This window comes from Accipiter gentilis, chromosome 9, assembly GCF_929443795.1.
Source record: "Accipiter gentilis chromosome 9, bAccGen1.1, whole genome shotgun sequence".
NCBI lineage: Eukaryota > Metazoa > Chordata > Aves > Accipitriformes > Accipitridae > Astur > Astur gentilis.
In genome coordinates this window covers 409154-429835 of record NC_064888.1, presented here as the reverse complement: position 1 = coordinate 429835, position 20682 = coordinate 409154, and the positions used below count along the sequence as shown (strand labels likewise).

The window sequence follows — 20682 nt, the reverse complement described above, 5'->3', positions numbered from 1 at the left end:
TTGCCCCCCCGGGCCCTGGGGACCCCCCGACCCCCCCCGGGGCTGAGGCGGGAGCTGGGGGGAGGGGGTCGCCCCCCCCCCCCTCCGCCGTTACCGCAAGCCCCAAAACTGGGGGTTTTCACCCCAATCTGGAGGCTGGGGGGGGGGGGGGGGCGGGCAGAGGCCACGGTGGGGGGGGGAGAGGTCGTGACCTCCGGGAGGGGGGGGGGCACCAGGAGGTCAGGGGTCAGAACGGGGCACGACCCTGCCCCCTCTCCGCCGGGGCCTCGCCTCCTCACACGCGATTGGCGGAGAGCGCTGCCAGTCACGGCCGGGGCCTGATGGCATTGCGGCTGATTGGCTGCTGTTTCCCTCCTAAATCGCCGCGCGAAGCTGAATGGGCGCCTGCCGCGCATCCCCCCTCCTCATTGGCCCACGCGGCTGTCAGTCACGCCCCTCCCCGCCTTCGTCCGCGGGCGAGGCGCGACGCTGGCAGCCGATTGGTCCCTGGCCCATCGATCACCGAGGGTCCGCCCACAGGAAGCAAGGCGCCCTCTGATTGGCCCGGCCGACTCTCGCCGTGGCGGGGTCCCGCCCGTCGCCGCGCACCAATCCGCTCGCGGGCTTGCTGCTGCCGATTGATTCTCGCGCCTGTCATTCCGAAGAAGCTCCGCCCCATCCGGCGCCCGCCAATGGCCGGCTGTCGTGCGGCTCCTCGCCCTCCCATTGGCTCCGGTGGCCGTCAGTGAGGCGCCGCTTCCCCCAGTAGCTGGCGGGCAGGGGCGGGACAGGAGGTCGCCGCGCGGCGTTGGCCTCGGCGAACGTCAGTCAGGAGCGGCCCGCCCCTCTAACCCCCCCCCCCCCCCCCTCCCCGCCATCCGCTTCCTCGCCCAATCGCGGCCCGGCGGCCGCCGCGACTGGCCGGGCGCCCCGTCCGTCCCGGCTGTCCCGCCCCCGCCCACCCCCCAATGAGCGCCCGCTCCCGCCGCCGCTCCCGCGCCGATTGGCCCTCCCCGCCGCCACTCGCCTCCTCCCGCCGTCCCGCCCGCCCGCCGCCGCGCGCCGGCTCCCTCCCCGCCGCCTTTGGTCGGCGGCCGCCGCCGGTCACGGCCTCGCGGCGCGGCGATTGGCGGCGGCCCCGCCGGCTGGGCGGGCCTCCCCCGCCGTGGCCCCGCCCCGCTCCCAGCGTGCCCCGCGCGGTGTGTGGAGAGCGCGGCCTGTTCCCGCGTCGCGCCCTCGCCGCCGCCGCCGCCGCTGCCGCCATGTCGGAGTACAGCCCCGCCGGGCCGCCGCCCGCCCCAGGGCCGCCCGGGGGGGCCCCCGCCGCCGCCGCCTCCGCCGGGGGACCGCCGCCTCCGGGCGGTGCGGGCGCGGGGGGGGCCGCGGGCGGCGGGCCGGGCCCGGGCGGCGCGGGGGGGGGCCCGCCCGGCGGCATCCGCAAGGACGCCTTCGCCGACGCCGTGCAACGGGCCCGGCAGGTGAGGGGCCCGGCGGGGGGGGAGGCACCGGGAGGCGCCGGGGTCCCCCTGCCCCCGCCGCGGCGCCGCGGCCCCTCCCCCGCCGTGCCGGGCCCCTCCCCCACCCTCCCGGTAAGGCCCCGCCCCCCCGGGGGCGCGCGGGGTGTCCCCCCTCCCCCCCCCCCCCCCCGTTCCCGCGCTCTCACCTTGCCCGGGGGGGGGCTGCGGGGAGGAGGGGAGGGGGAGCTGGGGGTCCCGGGAACGAGCGAGGAGGGGGGGGAGTGGGGGGTGTCCCGGGGTCGCCGCCCGGGGTGGGGGGGGGGGGAAGAGCCGGTTCGGGCGGTGGAAGAGCCGCCCCGCGGGCGCCGTGATTAGCGGTAATTAGCGAGACCGGGACGATCGGAGACCCGGGGGGAGGGGACGGGGAGCGGGGGACGGTGTCCCCCTGCCGGAGCCCCGGCCCGGGACCAGGAGGAGGTGGCGGGGGATGCTCAGCGAGGGGCGGGGGGCTGGGGGCTTTTGGGCCACTCGCCCCCCCGCCCCCCCTTCCCCGGGCACCCCGAATCGCGGCGGGGGGGGGCGGGAGGAGGCGTGACTGCGCCCGGGGGGGGTCGCTCCCCCCAGTGGTACCCCCGGTTTGCAGAGGGGAGGGGGCTCCCGCCCTGACGCGGGGCTTACAGGATGGGATGGGGGTCTTTTCTTGCGCCGTGGGGCCGTCTTGGGGGCTCCTGCTGCAGCGTGGTGGTGTTTTTGAGGGGCCGCTGCCGTGGCGAGGGTCTCAGGGCAAGGCTTGAGGGGGCTCCCACTGCAGTGGGGGGCTTACGGAGAGATCTGGCGGGGCTCCCACTATGGCGTGGGGCTCAAGGATGAGGTTTTGGGGGCCTCCCCCTGTGCTGAGGGGCTCACGAGGGGGTTTGAGAGGGCTCCTGCTGTGCTGAAAGGTCAGGGGGTGGTTTTGGGGCTTCCCACCGTGATGTGGGGCCCACGGAGAAATTTATGGGGGCTCCCTACAAGAGCACGGGGCTCACAGGGAGATTTTGGGGGTCCCCCATCGCAGTGTGGTATCCATAGGAAGGTTTTGGGGGGCCCCCTGCGTGGGGGCTGGGGTCTCCCACCGTGGCGTGGGGCCCATCGGGAGGGTCTGGGGGTCCCCTGCGCTGGTGTGGGGCCAGTGGGGGGGGGGGGGGGGGGGTGGGGGCTCCCTCTCTCCCCGGGGGGCTGTTTTTCGGGGTGACCGCTGGGCGCCGACCGTTCCCTTTGCAGATAGCGGCGAAAATCGGGGGGGACGCAGCGACGACGGTGAATAACAACACCCCTGATTTTGGCTTCGGGGGGCAGAAGCGGCAGCTGGAGGATGGCGGTAAGGGGGGTGGGCATGGGACACCCTCAAACCAGGGGGGGATGACACCCCCTAAGTCAGGCAGCCCTGTTTCAGGGGGCAGTCGGGGGCCACCTAACGGTGCTTTTCACCTCCCCAGACCAGCCAGAGAGCAAGAAGCTGGCGGCACAGGGGGACTGTGAGTACAGCTGGTGGCTTTGGGGGGGCCTGCAGCCCCCCGGGAGGTTTTGGGGTGGCTGGAAGGGGGGGTACGGGGGCCCCCCCTGGCCGGGGGAGGCCAGCAGCCCTGTACCCTCACGGGGGTTTGGTTCCCTCCACAGCGCTCCCGACCCAGCTGGGACCCATCCACCCTCCACCCAGGTGAGATGGGGGGTCTGGGGGGATTCTGGGGGGCGGTTAGGGAGTTGTGGGGTGCCTGACACCCTCTCCCCCATTTTTCCACAGGTCAACAGTGACAGAGGAGTACCGTGTTCCTGACGGCATGGTGGGACTCAGTAAGTGCGGGGGTCTCTGGGGGTGCTGGGGGGGGGACTCTGGGGGGGCCAGCGCAGCCCCCCTCACACGGTGCCTCCCCCCCGCAGTCATCGGCCGCGGCGGGGAGCAGATCAATAAGATCCAGCAGGACTCAGGCTGCAAAGTACAGATCTCCCCAGGTAAGGGGGGGGCCCCGGGATCCCCCAGTTTCCCGGGGGGTGGGGGGTGTGTGCTCTGGGATCCTCCTCAACTCCTGGGAGGGGATCCCCTATATCCCTCCTGCCCCATGGGGGATCCCTAGCACGCCCTTTTCCTGGGGGGGTCTCCCAATCATCTTTTTCCCTGTGGGGGGTGAGGGGCCTCCTGGTCCCCCTTTTTGGGGAGGGGGGGTCATAATCCTCCCTTTCCCTAATTTGGGGGTGCCCCAGCCCCCTGTTTCCCCCCTTTCGAGAGGACTCCAACTCCTCCCTTCCCCCAACCGTGGGGCTCAGGGGATCCCCCTAAGCCCCCTCTTCCCCCATTGTGGGGTGGGGTGGGGGCACGCCGCCCCCCCCCATGCCCCCTTCTCCCACCGTGCCCTCCCCTCCCCACAGACAGCGGTGGGTTGCCAGAGCGCAGCGTCTCCCTGACGGGATCCCCGGAGGCCGTGCAGTGAGTAGGGGGTCGTCCCCATGTGTCCTCCCCCACCCCAAACTGCCTGTGTGTGTCCCCAAACACCCACCTGTGCCTCCCCCCCCCCTCTAGGAAGGCAAAGCTGATGCTGGACGACATCGTCTCGCGGGGGCGAGGGGGGCCCCCAGGCCAGTTCCACGACAATGCTAACGGGCAGAACGGGACAGTGCAGGAGATCATGATCCCCGCTGGGAAAGCCGGCCTCGTCATCGGCAAGGGCGGCGAGACCATCAAGCAGCTCCAGGTAAGCCCAGATCACCCCCCAAGAAACAAAACCCACCCCCCCACTGGGTGTATTTTTGGCGGGGGGGGGGCAGTTCCCCCAGCTCACCCTCCCGCTATAGGAGCGAGCCGGGGTGAAGATGATCCTGATCCAAGACGGTTCCCAAAACACCAATGTCGACAAACCCTTGCGGATAATCGGGGATCCCTACAAAGTCCAGGTGAGACTCCTCTGCTCCCCAAAAAACACCCCACCCCCCCCACCCCCCAAAATCCACCCCCCCCGCCCCAAAAACACCCCCCACTCTGTGCCTTGCAGCAAGCCTGCGAGATGGTGATGGACATCCTGCGTGAGCGCGACCAGGGCGGCTTTGGCGACCGCAACGAATACGGTTCCCGCATCGGCGGTGGCATTGACGTGAGTCCTGGGGGGGGGGGGGCTGTGGCCAATTTGGGGGGGTCCTGACGCCCTCTTTGGCCTCCCTCCCTCAGCCCCATCTCACCCCCTATCCCCCCCTCCCCTCCAGGTGCCGGTTCCCCGGCACTCGGTCGGCGTCGTCATCGGACGCAGTGGGGAGATGATTAAGAAAATCCAGAACGATGCAGGGGTGCGAATACAGTTCAAACAAGGTGAGGACCTGCACCCCTCCAGCCCCCAGGGACATTTGGGGGGGACCCCGCACCCCTTAACCCCCTGCACCCCTTTTTCCAGACGACGGGACGGGCCCTGAGAAGATTGCCCACATCATGGGCCCCCCCGAGCGTTGCGAGCACGCCGCCCGCATCATCAACGACCTCCTCCAGAGCCTGCGGGTAGGGGGGGGGCGGCCCGGGGCGCCCCGAAATGGGGGCGACCGTCCTCCCCCCCCCCACCCTGACGCCTCCCTTCCCCCCGCAGAGCGGCCCCCCGGGACCCCCGGGGCCGGGGATGCCCCCGGGGGGGCGGGGGCGCGGGAGGGGCCAGGGCAGTTGGGGCCCCCCCGGGGGCGAGATGACCTTCTCCATCCCCACCCACAAGTGCGGGCTGGTCATCGGCAGAGGTGAGCGCAGCCCCCTCCCCAAAATAAAATTAAAAATCCAAAGAACCCCCCGAACCCCTTCCCCCGACCTTTGTAGCTCCCCGCCGTGTGCCCCGCCCCCGCTGCCCCCTGTCCCCCCCCCACCGCAGGCGGGGAGAACGTCAAAGCCATCAACCAGCAGACGGGGGCCTTCGTGGAGATCTCCCGCCAGCTGCCCCCCAACGGGGACCCCAATTTCAAACTCTTCATCATCCGTGGCTCCCCCCAACAGATCGACCACGCCAAGCAGCTCATCGAAGAGAAGATCGAGGTAGGGGAAGAGGCTTGTGGGGGGGGCACCCCAAAACTTACACGTGCCCCCCCACCTTGGCTGTGCTGACACACACACCCCCCACACCCCCCCTTTTTTTCCTTATCTTTCCACAGGGTCCGCTCTGCCCCGTTGGGCCAGGGCCGGGGCCGGGGGGGCCACCGGGACCCGCCGGCCCCATGGGACCCTTTAACCCAGGACCCTTCAACCAGGGGCCCCCTGGAGCCCCCCCGCAGTGAGTAACAAGGGTTTGCCGGGGTGGGGGGGGGTCTCCCCCCCTTTTGGCAGCCCCCTCACTCTGCCTCTCCCACAGCCCCGGAGGCCCCCCCCCACACCAGTACCCCCCCCAGGGCTGGGGCAACACCTACCCCCAGTGGCAGCCGCCGGCCCCCCACGACCCCAGTGAGTACCGAGACCCCCCGCCTCGCTTTGTGGTGGGGGGGGGACACCTACGGCCCCCCTCTTGCCCCACCTTGGCTCTCTGAAGGATCTTCCCCCCCCCACCTCACCCTTTATTTTTTTTTTGGGGCCCCCCCCAGGCAAAGCGGCGGCGGCGGCGGACCCCAACGCCGCCTGGGCCGCCTACTACTCGCACTACTACCAGCAGCCGCCGGGGCCGGTGCCGGGGCAGCCGCCCGCCCCCACCGCCCCCCCCGTCCAGGGGGAGCCCCCCCAGCCCCCCCCCCACCGGCCAGTCCGACTACACCAAGGCCTGGGAGGAGTACTATAAGAAAATAGGTGAGTGCACCCCAAAAATAAAGTGTGGGGGGAGCCTCCTCTGGGACCCACTTGAACTGCCTTACAGTGACCGGGGCTCCCCCCCATACTGGCTGTAGGGACACTGAGCCCCATATGGCGGGGGGGGGGTGACGGTGACAATGACACCCCAAAGCACCTATGGGGACCCCAAGCCACACACAGTGGGGGGGGTCCTGAGCCACCTCGACCCACCCCGCCCCATCCTGAGGAGCCCTGAACTGCCTGAGGGGGGACCCCAAACCACCCCAGGGCGGCCTGAAACCCTGGGGAGCCCCCAAACTGCACCCCAGGACCCCTGAACTCCCCCCCCCCCCCTCCTCAAAGCCCACCGGCACCCCCGAGTTGCTTGGGAGGCCCCCTAACCGACCCTGTAGAGCCCTCAGAATGCTTTGGGGGGGGTCCTAGGACCCTCTCCAGCAGTACCGGGGGAGGGGGCTGACCCTGCCATGCCCCATCCCCCCCAGGCCAGCAGCCCCAGCAGCCCGGGGCCCCCCCCGCAGCAGGACTACACGAAAGCCTGGGAGGAATATTACAAGAAACAAGGTGAGCCCCCCCCACCTCATGCTTAGGGGGAGATCGAGGGAACACCCCCTTGTCCCCCACCCCTCACACTCCCCCCTTACCCCCCCACAGCGGCCCAGGTGGCCACAGGGGGTGGTCCCGGGGCCCCCCCCGGCCCCCAGCCCGACTACAGCGCGGCCTGGGCCGAGTACTACCGGCAGCAGGCGGCCTACTACGGACAGACCCCGGGGGCCGCCGGGCCCGCGCCCCCCCCCCACGCAGCAGGGACAGCAGGTACGGATCCCCACGCGTCCCCGGGGGGGTCAGGGTGGGGGTACTCCCTCCTCGAGCCCCCCAGCTCGCTGGGGGTGGGCAGCGCTGCTGTCTTTCTGCCCCCCAAACTCTCCCCCCTCCATGCAGGGGGGGGTAGTGCTGCCCCCCACCCACCCCCCCTGTCTTTTTTTCTTCTCTCCCCCCTCCCCCCAGGCTCAGTGAACCGAATGTGAACCCCCCCGTCTGTGACCCCCCTTTTGTTTTTGGCGAGCGGCTGCGGCCGGCCGGCCGGGGCGAGCGGCCCCCACCTTTCCTCCTCTTCCTCAGACCCCCCCTCACCCCGGGGTGGGTTGGGGGGGGGCTTCAACCCCCACCCCCCTTTTTCCCACCCCATCAGCCGCTCGGAGAAACCACCCAAATCGCCCCAAGAAACTCCTCGGAATCGTCGCCGGAGCCCCCGGCCCCCGCTCGTAGGTAGAGTTGAACATTCCTCGGAGCCGCCGGAGCCGGGGGTGTTGTGTCCCCCCATACCCCCCCACCCCGCCCCCCTGGGGTCTTTCCCTGCCCCCCGGCCGCTCCCCCTCCGTGTCCGTTCCAGAGGAGATCGACAAAACAAAAAAAAATACAAAAAAAACCAACAACAACAAAAAAAAAACACCAACGACAATTGTACGCTCAGTTTTTACTTTTTACCGCTTGTTTTTAACTTCACAAATAAATGAGAACAAAACTCCCCCCGGCTCGGCCTCTGCCTGCTACCCCCCATTCCCACTGTTTTGGGTTCACATCAGGGGATTTTGGGGCCTTTCAAGAAAGCAATGGTTTGGGGGGAAGCCTGGTGGTTGGGGCCCAGTCAGGGTTTGGGGAGATTAAAGGGGGTCTTGGGGTCTCCCCCCACCCTTCCCCGGAGTGTCGGGGCACCCCCACCCCCCCCCACGGGCTCTTTGGGGTAAAAAAAAGGGGGTTGGGGGGTCCAGGCCGCCGCCGTTGCTATGGCGACGCTTCCGCGGGGCGGGGCGTTACTTCCGGCGGCGTGAGAGAACTTCCGGTCCTGCGCAGTGCGGCGGGGAAGGACGCCGGGAGCGGGCGGAGGCGGCGGCAGCGCATGCGCGGTGGGGCCTGGGGGGGACTCCGGGGGTGGCTTGGGGGTCTCTGTAGGGACCTGGGCCCTGGGGGTCCCTGTCGGGATCTGGGGGGGGCGCCTGGGGGTCCTTGGAGGGCCCTTAGAGGACCCTGGGGGTGCTCCTGGGAGTCCCTGTAGGGTCCCGGGGGGAGCTTCTGGGGCCTGGGGGTCTCTATAGGGCCCTGGGGGTGCTCCTGGGGGTCCCTGTAGGGTCCTGGGGGGGCTTCTGGGGCCTGGGGGTCTCTACAGGGCCCTGGGAGTGCTCCTGGGGGTCCCTGTGGGGTCTGGGGGGGTCCCTAGGGCCCCGGGGGGGGGGTCCTGGGGCCTGGGGGTCTCTATAGGGCCCTGGGAGTGCTCCTGGGGGTCCCTGTAGGGTCCCGGGGGGAGCTTCTGGGGCCTGGGGGTCTCTATAGGGCCCTGGGAATGCTCCTGGGGCTCCTTGTAGGGGTCTGGGGGTCCCTATATTGGTCTGGGGGGCACCCCTGTGGGTATCTATAGGGATGGGGTGCTCCTGGGACCTGGAGGTCCTTACAGGGCCCTGGGGAGCTCCTGGGGGCCTTAAAGAGGTTCCTGGTGCCATGGGGAGGTTTTGGGGAAACATGGAGTCTCTGTGAGGGTGCCGGGGGGGGGGGGGGCGCAGATAAGGGCCTTACAGGAGTTGATGTCCCTTGGGTGGTGCTGTCGAGGGATGTATGGATCCTATAGGGATCTCTGGGGCTGCAGAGAGGGGGTCTGGACACCCTGGGGAGTCTCCAGGGACCGAGGGGCCTACAGAAGGCTCAGGGGGGTGGGGGTGTCCTGGAGGCCCTTAAGGGGTGTCTGGTCCCATGGGGAGGCTTTGGAGGGGGACTGGGGGGGGGCAAAAGGGCCCCGTAGGATGCTATGAAAGGACATATGGGGCAACGGGGCGGTCTATAGGGGCTGTGGGGGCATTCCCAGGTTGGGAGGGCTCTAGGGCAGGGCAGGACCTTCACCCCCCACCCCCACCGCTCTCCAGGAACCCCTTGAGCCTCATCTGGGAGCACCCGTGTCCCCCCCCACTGCAGGGATGGCTTCGCTGGTGAGTGTGGGGGGGTCACCCACAAATACCCCCCCCGGGACACCCCATGGGACCCACAGGATCCCCCCCCCCGGGACCTCCCAGCACCTACCCTCCACTCTCCCCACAGGGCACCAGCAGCCAGATGGTCACGGAGTATGTGGTCCGGGTGCCCAAGTGAGTCTGGGGGGACTGGGGGAGCTCAGGGGGGGTTGGGGGTGTCGGGGGTTTGGGGAGGCTCGGGGGGGGGGGGCGGAGCAGGGGATGCCAGTGACAGTCTCTGTCCCACAGGAACACCACCAAGAAGTACAACATCATGGCTTTCAACGCCGCTGACAAGGTCAACTTCGCCACCTGGCACCAGGTGACACGGGGATGGGGGTGACATGGGGACAGCACTGGGGGGGTCACTGGGGACAGGAGGCAGAGGGGAATGAAGGGTGGCAGGGCTTGGGGACAGTGGGATTCAAGGGTGACAACCTGGGGGGGGTGAGGCCAGGAGACAGAGGGATTTGAGGCTGGGGACGGTGAGATTTGGGGATAGTGGAACGTGGCGGGATTTGGGGATAGGGGGGTTTGGTGATAGGGGGATTTGGGGACGGCAGGATTTGGTGCTGGGGGGTTTTGGGGACGGTGGGATTTGGGGATGGCAGGACATGGTGGGATTTGGGGCTGGGGGGGTTTGGTGATAGTGGGATTTGGGGCTGGGGGTTTTGGGGATGGCAGGATTTGGGGCTGGGGGGGTTTGGGGACAGTGGGATTTGGGGATGGCAGGACGTGGTGGAATTTGGGGCTGGGGGGGTTTGGTGATAGGGGGATTTGGGGCTGGGGGATTTGGGGACGACGGGATTTGGGGCTGGGGGGTTTGGGGACAGTGGGATTTGGGGATGGTGGGATGTGGCGGGATTTGGGGCTGGGGAGTTTGGGGCTGGGAGATTTGGGGACGATGGGATTTGGGTCTGGGGGGTCTCGGGGCTGGGTCTAAGCTGGACCCCCGGCAGGCGCGAATGGAGCGGGACCTGAGCAACAAGAAGATCTACCAGGAGGAGGAACTGCCTGAGTCTGGCGCCGGCAGCGAGTTCAACCGTCGGCTGCGGGAGGAGGCTCGGCGCAAGAAGTACGGGATCGTCCTGCGGGAATTCCGGGCCGAGGATCAGCCCTGGCTGCTGAGGGTCAACGGGAAAGCCGGGCGCAAGTGAGCAGGGACGGGATGGGGATGGGATGGGGATGAGGAGAGCTGGGGGACAGGATGGGGGATGGATGTGGGGACAGCCTGGTGACAGGGACAGCCTGGAGGTGGGCTGGGGCGGGGGACAACGCAGGGACGGGGATGGAGCCAGCCCCTTGTGCAACGTCTCCTCTGACAGGTACAAGGGGGTGAAGAAGGGTGGCGTCACCGAAAATGCCTCCTACTACATCTTCACCCAATGCCCCGATGGTGCCTTCGAGGCCTTTCCCGTCCAGCACTGGTACAACTTCACCCCCCTGGCCAAGCACCGCACCCTGACAGCCGAGGAGGCCGAGGAGGAGTGGGAGAGGTCAGGGGACATGATGGGGGGGACACCAGGGATGTCCTGGGGATGGGGGGGATGTCTCAGGGAGAGGGGGGACAGCCCGGAGCTGGGGGGGACAGGTCCCAGAGGTGGGGAGCACAACGTGGATTGGGGAGGGGGGACGTCCTGGGGACAGTGGGGACATCCCAGAACTGGAGGGAGATGTCCTGGAGCTGGAGGGGACATGTGGGGACAGCAGGGCTGTCCCGGAGCCCCAGGGTACACCCCAGAGCTGGAGGGGACACCCCAAAAAAACTTGGGGACATCCTGGAGCCGGGAGGGACGTCCTGGTGCCTGGGGACACATTCCGGAGCCCCAGGGGAGCCCCCAGAGCCACAGGGACATCCCAGAGCTGGGGGGCAGGCGCTGGGGACACATCCCAGAGCCCCAGAGGACACCCCAAAGTCCCAAGGGACACCCCAGAGCTGGGGGGGCAGGTGCTGGGGACATGTCCCAGAGCCAGGGGACACCCCGGAACCCCGTCACCTGGAGCTGGGGGGGTGGTGACAGCCCTGCTTGTCCCCTGTCGTCCCCCCCAGGCGGAACAAGGTGCTGAACCACTTCAGCATCATGCAGCAGCGGCGGCTGCGGGACCAGGACGAGGAGGAGGAGGAGAAGGAGAAGAAGACCAAGAAGAAGGGGGGAGAGCTGAAGATCCACGACCTGGAGGACGACCTAGAGCTCAGCTCCGACGACAGCGAGGGCAGCGAGGCCGAGGGTGACTGGGAACAGGACTCGGGGGGGAGGGCTGGGGGGCTGTGCCAGCACTGACACCCCCCCCCACCCCCAGGGGAGAAGGCGCCAAAGCCGAAGAAGACGGCGCTGGCAGGGAAGAAGAAGAAGAAGAAGAAGGGCTCCGAGGACGAGGCCTTTGAGGACAGCGATGACGGGGACTTTGAGGGGCAGGAGGTGGATTACATGTCCGACGCCTCCAGGTAGGCTGGCGGGGGGGTCGGGGGGGCACGGGGGGGGCCCCCATTTGCACCCCCCCAAACACAGCCCTGCTCTGCCCTGCAGCAGTTCGCTGGAGGAGGAGGTGGGGAAGCCCAAGGTGACGAAGGAGGACGATGGCCCAAAAGGTGGGGATGGGGATGGGAAACTCCCCCCCCTCATGCTGGGGGGGCCCTTCTGTGCGTGTCCTGTGTTGCCCCCCCCGCTGCGGTGTCACCATCGTGTCCCCCCTTGTCCCCCCACCAGGCATTGACGAGGCGAGCGAGAGCAGTGAGGAGAGCGAGGAGGAGAAGGCAGCGGAGGAAAAGGAGGAGGAGGAGGAGGAGAAGAAGGCCCCAACGCCACAGGAGAAGAAGAAGAAGAAGGGTGAGCCCCTGCCCCCACCCCCACCCAGCATTTTTGGGGTGAAACCAGCTGGAAACAGGACCAATGGTGTCACACACACCCATAGACAGCAGCGATGAGTCGCAGACCTCGGAGGAGAGCGACATTGACAGCGAGACCTCCTCTGCCCTCTTCATGGCGGTGAGTGGGGTGAAGGCGTCCTGCCACCCCTGGTGGGGGGGGTTGGGGGGTTCCCCGGAGCCCCCCCCGACCCCCCCCCCGGCCTCCCCCAGAAGAAGAAGACCCCCCCCAAGCGGGAGCGGAGGGGCTCAGCCAGCAGCTCACGGGGCAACAGCCGGCCGGGGACGCCGACGGAGCCCGGCAGCACCAGCTCTACCCTCCGTGCCGCTGCCTCCAAGCTGGAGCAAGGTGGGGGCCGGGGGGGGGCCCTGGAACGGCTTGGGGGGGGTCCCGCTGCCCCGGGACAGCTGCTGGGGCAGCTCCTGGTGGTTTGTGGCAAATCTGTGGGGTCCTGGGGCAGCTCCAGACCTCCCTTAGGGGGCTGGGGGGCAGCTTGGGGCAGCTCCAGACCCCCCCCAGGGCGGCTCCTTACACCTCGGGGCAGCTCTGAGGGACCCCAGGGCAGATCCTGACCCTCTGGGGAAATTCCCAAAGCCCTGGTGGCATCTCCAAGTGCCTTGGGGCAGCTTTGAGGGAGTCTGGGGGCAGAGCCTGGTACCCTGGGGTAGTTTCCAGTGCCCTGGGCAGGGGTGGGGGGCAATTCTCAGCACCCCAGGGCAGCTCTGAGGGTTCCTGGGGCAGATCCTGATCCTGTGGGGCAATTCCCAGCGCCTGGGGGACACACAGCTCTGAGTACCCTGGGGGCAGCCCCAAAGCCCCCGCAGGGTCTGTCCTTGACCCGACGTCCATCCCTTTGTGTGTGTGCCCCCCCCAGGCCGTCGGCAGCCCCCGGGGGGGCCGGACCCACCAGCCGCCAAACGGCTAAAACTGGACTCGGGGCCGCAGCCACCCTCTGGCAAATCCACCCCCCAGCCCCACTCCGGCAAATCGACCCCCAGCAGCGGGTGAGTAGCGGCGGGGCAGGGAACCCCCACAAGGGGTTGGGGTTTTTTTTTTTGGGAGGAGGGGGGTCAGCCACCTCGCTGACTGCCCCCTGTGCCCCCTCCGCAGGGAGGTGCAGCTGACGGAGGAGGCGGTGCGGCGGTACCTGACCCGCAAGCCGATGACCACCAAGGATCTGCTGAAAAAATTCCAGACGAAGCGGACAGGGCTGAGCAGCGACGCCACCGTCAACGTCCTCGCCCAGATCCTCAAACGCCTCAACCCCGAGCGCAAGGTCATCGGCGACAAGATGCACTTCTCCCTCAAGGAGTAGGGACCCCTCCCTCCCCAATTCACTGGGAACCCCCCCGTTTCACCGGGACCCCCCCCATTCCACCCCTTTGCCCTCTTTTCCTCACATTCCCCCTTTTTTGCTGCCTTTGGCCAAGTGATAAATGCATTTTTTTTGTACCTGCTGCATCCCCATAAACCTCCGCACAGCGATTTGGGGGCGGGGGGGGGGGGCTGGCTACCCCTCAGCTATATTTAGCCACCCCCTGGCAGGCCCTGGCAAGGGAAGGCTGTCCTGGCATCTCCACTTTGGGGAGGAATTGAGATTTGTTGCTGTTTTTAGAGAATTTTTTTCCCCAGGTTCTGCCAGCCTGGCTCCCCCCCACTGGGTTGGTATTTTGGTGTCTAGTCCCACACATCCTCCCCCCGCAGGGTTTTGGGGTCCTCCTAAATGGGAAGGAGCCCCCATGTGCCCCCCCCCCGTGTGGGTTCTGCCTCTGGGGGGACCCTGCTCAGCCAGGGGAGGGATTTCCACCACCCCCCCCGGGGGTATTTCACCCCAAAACAGCCCGGGGAGGGGGAGGGGGGCATGTTACAGCCCCATGAAGGTATCACCCCCAGGGGGTACCTAGGCCCAGCAGGAGGGGCAGGTCATTTCTGGGGGGGGGTGGTCTCAGTCCACTGCAGGGAGTACATTTTCCTCGTGGGGGTGTATTAAGCCCCCCCCCCCAACACATTCTGGCCCACCAGTCCCACTGGGGGGGGGTCCACATTCCCCGCCTGCCTCCCACTGCTCCTCTGGCACTGCCAGCCCCCCCCAGCATGTGCCCCCACTCCCAGCCACTATTAACCCTTCCAGGGTGGGGGGGGGTCCCTGCTAAACTCTCCCCCAGCCCCACACCTGGGGGTCCCAGGGGGCCAAATCCCCTCTGTCACTCCCCCTTGCCCCCCACCGCAGCCCCCTCTCACCCAGCGGGTCCGGGGGAGGTTCAGCCCCCCCCCCCCCCCCCCCCCGGGCAGAGCAGGGTTAAGGTGCCCGCCCCGTCGTCCCATGTCCCCTTCCCCCCCCCCCCCCGCACATTCCCGGGGCCATAAAGGCAGCGCCAGGGGCCAGGGCCGGCACAGCCGGAGCAGAATGGCAGCAACCCCATTCCGCGCAGCCTTCCTCCTCCTCCTCCTCCTCCTCACTGCCATGGCCGCCCCACCGCAACCGGGAGACACGGCTGGGACCCCCCCTGCATCTCCCCCCCGGCCGGGGGGGCTACGCTGGGCGGCAGGGGGGCCGCAGTGCGGGCTGCGCAGTGTGGCAGTGCGGGTGCGGGAATTGGGGTTGGGGTACCCCTCCGAAGAAACCGTCCTCTTCCGTTACTGCGGGGGGGGCTGCCCCGCGCCCCCCACCAACCACGGGCTGGCCCTGGCCCGGCTGCGGCCGGGGGGGGGCCCGGGGGGGGCCGGACCCTGCTGTCGCCCCAGCCGGTACGAGGACGTCGCCTTCCTGGACGAGGGGCAACACTGGCACCAGCTGCACCAGCTCTCGGCCGCCGCCTGCCGCTGCGTGGGGTGAGACCCCCTCCCCCAAAAAACAGCCCCCCCCCCCCCCCCAAGAATGCACCAGCCTGGTAGCAGGGGGCGGGGTGGGCTGTCACTGTTTATTGGGGGGCTGCAGCAGGGGCGGCTCAGTCTCTGTGCCCCCAATAAAAGCCGAGGAGTCGCCAACAGGCTCCGGAGTCGTGTCTGGGGTGGGGGGACGACAGAGGGGGAGTCAGGGGGGGCTGTGGGCCCCGGGGGGAGGCAGGGGGGGATGGGGGGGGGGGGGTCAGGGCTCACCATGGGGGGCATTGCGGCAGATGAGGGCGAGGCGCCGGCCCCTTGGCACCCGGCGTCCCCCGAAAAACGATTCCTCGTCCCGCAGGATCTCATGGGTGAAGTCATAGCGGGCAGCGCCCCTGGAGTGGGGGGGGAGAGTAACAGAAAAGGGGGTGCTGGGGGGGGGGGGTCCCCAAAATACCAATCCTCGCCCCAAATCGCAATCCCCCCCCCCCCCCCCCAGCGCTCACCGGAGGACGTAGAGGGAGCCGGGCTCCAGCAGGAGCTCCAGCCACTGCCCCGGCGCCCGGCAGCTCACCAGGCGCATGACGCTGGGGGAGAGCAGGGAGACCCCCGCGATGGTGCAGCCGCAGAACTGGGGGGGGGGACACACACACGATGCACACACGAGTCAGGACCCCCCCCGCGCGGGTAAGGGGGGGCAGTGGGGCTGGGGGAGGGGGTTACAGGGTGTGTGTCACACCCCCCCCCCACAGCCCTGTCCTCACACGGGGTCTGTCCCCAGCCCCACGGGGGGGGGTCTGTCGTGTCCCGTGTGTCCCCCCCCACCCCGTCGCACCTTGACGCTGTCGACGTGGGGCCGCACGTGCCCGCGGGGGTGCAGATCGAGGACGTGGACCAGCGGCAGCGGGGGGCGGCCCGGGGGGAAGGCGGCGGCCGCCACCCGCCCCAGCACCGCCCGGGCCGCCCCCCCCCAGCGGCCCCGCTCCGTCTCCCGGTACCCGCAGATCGCCTGGAGGGGGAGTGGGGAACACAAGAGACCTCTGACCTCAGCCCCCCCCCCCTCCCCCGCCGTCCCGGCCCCCGTCCCCGCCCTCACCCCGTCCCAGTGATCGAACTGGTACGGCCGCCGGCCCAGCACCGGCTCCAGCTCCCGCAGCAGCTCCGCCGCCTCCCCCGGGTTCAGGAAATCCCGGCGCACCGACGCCAGGCCCCGCAACCGACGCTCCACCTCCGGGCTGGAGGCTCGGACCAGCCCCGGGTCCGCCTCCGCCCCCGGCCCGGTGCCGGGCCCGGTTCCGAGCGCGGCCCCATTCCCGGGCCGCCGCCGCCGCCACAGGCCGCCCGCGCGGTGCATGCCGGGAGCCGGGCGGAGAGGGGACGCGCCAGAAGAACAGCGCCGCCCTGCGGCCGGGAGGACTGGCGCGGGGCACGCCGGGAAGAAGGTCGACGCGCGGGGTATTGTGGGGCGGCGGCGGAATGGAGGGGCTGCGGGGATGGGGAGCGGCGGCCTCCAAAGCCCCTCCATGGAACCCCAGAGCCCCCAGGGAACCCCAGAGCCCCTCCACAGAGCCCCAGGGAAGTCCAAAGCCCCCCCTGGAGCCCCAGAGACCCTCCCAGGGAACCCCACAGCCCCCCAGGGAACCCCTAAGTCCCCTCCATGGAGCCCCAGAGCAGCCCAGGGAACCCCCAAAGTCCATCCCCCCCCAGAGCCCCAGACACCCCCACACTCACCTGCACACCCCCCCCCTCAGGGCTGGGGTTCAGGGCGGCCCCCCGGTTGGGGGTCACCCGTGGGGTCGGGGGTGTCCCAGGGGTCGGGGGTGCTCAAGAAGTGCTGCCGCAGCAGGGACACCCGCTCCGCCTCGAACTGCTCCCACTGGGGGGGGGGGGGGGGAAGGCGGTTTGGTTTGGGGAGGAGCCCCCACCCCCAGGGGGTCCCCAGACCCATGGGGGGGGTCCCAGCCCCATAGAGGGGGTCCCTGGGGTGCTGTACCCCAGGGATGCCCCATCCCTGTGGGGGTGCCCCCTCCCAGGGATGGCTTGGGGGGGTCCCTATGGTGGTGGTGGGGGGTGCATGGGGTCCCCACCTCTCGGGCCAGGCGCTCGGCGGCCTCGGTGAAGGTTCGGCGCTCGCGGGTGAGGGCTCCCTGCAGCCGCCGCAGCCGCCGCCACTCCTGCTCCAGCCCTGGGGTGGGGGGCCTGGGGGCCGCCAGCACCGCCGCCATCGCCTCCTGCACCACCGGCATCAGGGAGGGGGCGAGGGGGCGGCCGGGGACCCCACGGCAGGGGGGGGGAATCCCCGAGTCGCCCCCTCAACCCCATTACCTGCAGGCAGCGGTGCTGCAGGGCGATCACCTCCCTCCCGGCTGCCGCCTCCTCCCGCAGCCGCTGCAGCTCCTGCTCCAGGTCGGGGTCCCGTCGGGGGGCCGGGGGGTGCTGGGAGGGGTCGGGGGGGTGCTCGGAGCCCCAGTGGGCTCCCTGCTGCCTGCGGGAGAGGGGTGATGGGGACCCACGGCATCCCCTGACCCACGGTGTCCCCCCCAGACCCACAGTGATGGCAGACCCACAGTGTCCCCCCAAAACAACAGTGTGTGTGTGTGTGTGTGTGTGTGTCCCCAGACTCACAGCATCCCCAAATTCACACTGTTCCCAGCCCCACAGTGACCCCAGACCCATAAGGCCTCCCCAGACCCTTGGCATCCCCACAAAACAACAGCATGTCCCTCCCCAGACCCACAGCATCCCCAAATTCACACGATTCCCAGCCCCATGGTGACCCCAGACCTACAAGATCCCCCCAGACCCACAGCATCCCCTGCCCCACAGTCCCCCCCAGACCCCCAGACCCCCCATCCCCACCTCTGGGCCGTCCTGGGGGCTCTGCCGGCCGCCCTTGCCCCCCGCCGGGGTGCCGCACTCGGCAGCTCCGTGGCTGTGGGATGAGGGGGGTCAGGGTGGGTTTGGGGGGGGGTGGTGCAGACTTGGTGTGGGGGGACAGTAGGGTTTGGGAGGTCTTGGAAGGGTTGAAGGGGTCCTGGGAGGGAAGCTGGGGGGGCTCAGGGAGGGCTTAGGGGCCTTAGGAGGGGCTTGGGTGGGGGTCCTGGGCAGGTTTTGGGGGTTGGGGGGGGTTTGGAGGGGTTCCAAGGAGGGGGACAGGGAATCCTGAGAGGGTTTGAGGTTTCGAGGGGGTTCAGGGGAACCCCAGGAGGACTTAGGGGGTCTCAGGGAGTTTCAGAGGGCCCCAGAGGTCCCTCGGGAAGGTTTGGGGGTCCTGAGGAGCTTCAGGAGATCTTGGGGGGGGGGGGGGGCTGTGGGTCCCACAGGAGCTCAGGGGACCCCCGTGGAGGGTTTAGGGGTCCTGGGGAGGTTTGGAGGGTCCCAGGGGAGGTTTTGGGGGTGCCAAGGAGGTTCAGGGGTCCCTTGAGAATCCTGGAGGGGTTTCAATGACCCCTGGAGAGGGTCTGGGGGTCCCGGGGGTTTCAGGGGTCCTGGGGGGGGTGTCCCACTCACCAGGACGCCGGGGTCTCCTCTGAGCTGTGCCCTCCCTGGGCTCCTGGCGTGGCTGTGCCGTGGGGCAGTGCCGGGCGCTGCCGTGCCGGGACCCCTGGGAACGGGTGGTGATTGTGGTGTGTGAGCCGGGGGGGGGGATCCTGGACCCCCAACCCCGTCCATCGCCCCCCCCCCAGGACCCACCTGTGCCCGCTCGGCCGCCAGCAGCGCCCAGAGGCACCGGTTGTGCTCCCGCAGCCGCTCGGCCTCGTCCCGCGCCGCCGCCATGGCCCGGGCGCAGGCGGCCACGCGACCCTGCGGCCCCCCTGGCACCGTTGGGGACACCCCCGGGGAGGGGGACACCACCACCACCACCACCACCACCACCCCCCACGGGGATAGGGGACCCCCTGAGGGGGACAGGGATCCCCTAGATGACATGGGACCCCCCCCAGGTGGTGTGGGAGGCCATTGAGAGACACGGGGGGACCCCCCCCCCCCGAGGGACATGGGGCTCCTTCGGGGATGTGAGGACCCCCCCAAGGGGCACGGCCCCCTCCAGGAACACAGGGACCCTTGGGGGACACGGAAACTCCTCCAGGGAGATGGGGGGACCCTAGATGACATAGTAACCCCTTGAGGGACACAGGGACACCCCCAGGGGACATCAGCCCCCCCCCAGGGACACCCCCCCATGTGTCATGGGGACACTCTGAGGGATGTGCCCCTCCCCCCCCCCAAGATAACACAGGGACCCTCCCAGGTGACATGGGATCCCCTCCAAGGACACAGGGACCCCCCCCCCAGAGGCAACCCTCCCCCCCCCGCTGACCTGGAGGGGCCCGAGGCGCTGGCGCAGCCCCCGCAGCTCCTGCTCCCGCCGGGCCCCCCCCGCCACCGCCTCCCGGTAGAGGCGCAGGAGCCCCCCCAGCGCCTGGGGGCCCCCCCCGGGGGGCAGCCCCAGCGCTGCCAGCTCCTGGGGGGGGGGGGGAACACATCTGGCACCCCCTGCCCCGGGACCCCCATCTCATCCCCCCCCCCCCCCTCCCCGAAAGACCCCCCAAGGGCCCTCATCTCCATCTCCTCCCCCCACCCCAGGGACCTCAACCCCCCTCTTCGACCTCAGGGCCCCCCCCAGCCCCATAACCCCATCTTGCACCCCAAGAACACCCCATCCCCCCTCCAGAGCCCATAACCCCCCTCAATCCTCCACCCCGTACCCCACAAGCCCCCATCCTGCCCTCCCAAGCCCCCCCAACCTGCCCGCCCACAGCCTCTTGCCTGCTCCAGGGTGGCCGGGCAGCCCCCCCCAGGCTCGACACCGCTGGGATCCCCCGGGGAGGTGCCGGGGGGGTCCGCTTGGTCGCCCCCCGCCCCCGGGGACAGACAGAGCCCGGCCGCTGCCTCCGCCAGCAGGATCTCGGGGGCTGGGGGGGGTGAGAACCCAAGCGGTCAGGACCCCCGGCTGGGCCCCCCCCGCGCCCCAACTCCCCCCCCCTCTTCACGGTACACCCCCCCTCCGTTACCTGGGGAGGGGGCTCGGCCTGGGCTGTCCATGGTCCCCGCAGGCGGGACCTGGGGGACACACACACGACACACGGACGCTCAGCTGCCCCCCGGGGCCCCCCCAGACCCCTCTGCCCCCCCCCGCCGAGGGCACCGCTGCCCCTAAACCTGCCCCAGGGGCCCCCCCAACCCACCCCACAGCCCCCCAAGAGGCCTCTATTCGCCCCCCCGAGGGCAATGCTGCCCCCCAACCCACCCCCTAAGGCCCCTGTGTGCCCCCAGCCCCCAAAGCCGCCCCTAACACCCCTCCCCCCCAAAGGCCGCTGTGCCCCCCCCCCCCCCAGGCCCCCCCGCCCCTGACCCGGCCAAGCTCCGCCCCCTCCCCACAGGCGCGCCGCTTAAATAGCCCGCCTGACCCCGCCCCCCGCCTCCAATTGGACGACGGCGGCGACCAATGAGCGCCGCGCGCGGAGCATGCCGGGAGATGTAGTTCCTCGGGGGGGGGTGGTCGTCCATCGGGCACACTAGGAGGGCTGTGGGGCGGTTTTGGGGCACATGGGGGAGTTGTGGGGCTCCTGGGGCGGTTATGGGGCACATGGGGGGGCTGTGGGGCCCACGGGGGTGCCATAGCGTGAATATGGGGCCCATGGCGAGGAGGGGATAGGCACCTGGGGGGGGTCACCCCACGAGTGTGGGGCAGACGTAGGGCTGGGGGAGGGGATACAGCTCTAAGGGGGGTACATGGCAGTGGAGAGCACTGGGGGGGGGGGGGGGGGCTGGTGCCCCCC

At 69.7% G+C, this 20682-nt stretch overlaps 5 protein-coding genes across 9 annotated transcripts; 3 read left to right on the top strand and 2 right to left on the bottom strand.

Moving 5' to 3' along the window:
• Positions 1 to 1201: 1201 nt before the first annotated feature.
• Positions 1202 to 7569, top strand: KHSRP (KH-type splicing regulatory protein). Its single transcript, XM_049809632.1, is given in 21 exon segments — positions 1202 to 1457; positions 2700 to 2796; positions 2915 to 2953; positions 3096 to 3135; positions 3220 to 3269; positions 3357 to 3428; positions 3843 to 3900; positions 3994 to 4165; positions 4266 to 4364; positions 4463 to 4561; positions 4671 to 4773; positions 4856 to 4956; positions 5042 to 5183; positions 5312 to 5472; positions 5589 to 5707; positions 5786 to 5874; positions 6012 to 6144; positions 6146 to 6210; positions 6696 to 6774; positions 6865 to 7026; positions 7219 to 7569. Coding segments are annotated over 21 exon segments (2361 nt in total). The 5' UTR covers positions 1202 to 1241; the 3' UTR covers positions 7484 to 7569.
• A 489-nt stretch (positions 7570 to 8058) lies between these two features.
• On the top strand, positions 8059 to 14321 carry GTF2F1 (general transcription factor IIF subunit 1). Of its 2 annotated transcripts, none has more exons than XM_049809638.1 (14): positions 8059 to 8117; positions 9126 to 9188; positions 9298 to 9344; positions 9459 to 9531; positions 10169 to 10362; positions 10535 to 10705; positions 11260 to 11438; positions 11511 to 11655; positions 11738 to 11799; positions 11918 to 12037; positions 12123 to 12196; positions 12292 to 12424; positions 12951 to 13080; positions 13187 to 14321. In XM_049809638.1, exons 2-14 carry the CDS (start codon positions 9177 to 9179, stop codon positions 13389 to 13391), a joined length of 1545 nt encoding a protein of 514 aa, XP_049665595.1. In that variant the 5' UTR covers positions 8059 to 8117; positions 9126 to 9176; the 3' UTR covers positions 13392 to 14321. The 2 variants fall into 2 exon arrangements, with proteins under 2 accessions (XP_049665595.1, XP_049665593.1); XM_049809636.1 differs by having other exon boundaries at positions 12289 to 12424.
• Positions 14322 to 14415: 94 nt separating this feature from the next.
• On the top strand, positions 14416 to 14912 carry PSPN (persephin). The gene has a single exon (XM_049809643.1). The coding sequence runs from the start codon at positions 14484 to 14486 to the stop codon at positions 14910 to 14912; it is 429 nt and encodes a 142-aa protein (XP_049665600.1). The 5' UTR covers positions 14416 to 14483.
• An 8-nt stretch (positions 14913 to 14920) lies between these two features.
• Positions 14921 to 16292, bottom strand: ALKBH7 (alkB homolog 7). The gene is made up of 4 exons (XM_049809641.1): positions 15996 to 16292; positions 15406 to 15530; positions 15176 to 15294; positions 14921 to 15082 (listed from the first exon to the last, which is right to left on the bottom strand). The coding sequence occupies exons 1-4, from the start codon at positions 16251 to 16253 to the stop codon at positions 14991 to 14993; spliced, it is 594 nt and encodes a 197-aa protein (XP_049665598.1). The 5' UTR covers positions 16254 to 16292; the 3' UTR covers positions 14921 to 14990.
• On the bottom strand, positions 15874 to 20023 carry LOC126042495 (uncharacterized). Of its 4 annotated transcripts, none has more exons than XR_007507173.1 (10): positions 19915 to 20023; positions 19670 to 19815; positions 19221 to 19364; positions 18593 to 18703; positions 18410 to 18503; positions 17759 to 17831; positions 17225 to 17384; positions 16987 to 17098; positions 16631 to 16775; positions 15874 to 15908 (listed from the first exon to the last, which is right to left on the bottom strand). XR_007507173.1 is itself a non-coding variant. In XM_049809639.1 (10 exons), exons 1-9 carry the CDS (start codon positions 19943 to 19945, stop codon positions 16647 to 16649), a joined length of 1032 nt encoding a protein of 343 aa, XP_049665596.1. In that variant the 5' UTR covers positions 19946 to 20023; the 3' UTR covers positions 15874 to 15908; positions 16631 to 16646. The 4 variants fall into 4 exon arrangements, 1 of the variants encoding a protein (XP_049665596.1); XM_049809639.1 differs by having other exon boundaries at positions 16987 to 17130; XR_007507174.1 differs by lacking the exon at positions 17759 to 17831 and having other exon boundaries at positions 16987 to 17130; positions 17225 to 17380.
• Positions 20024 to 20682: the final 659 nt, after the last annotated feature.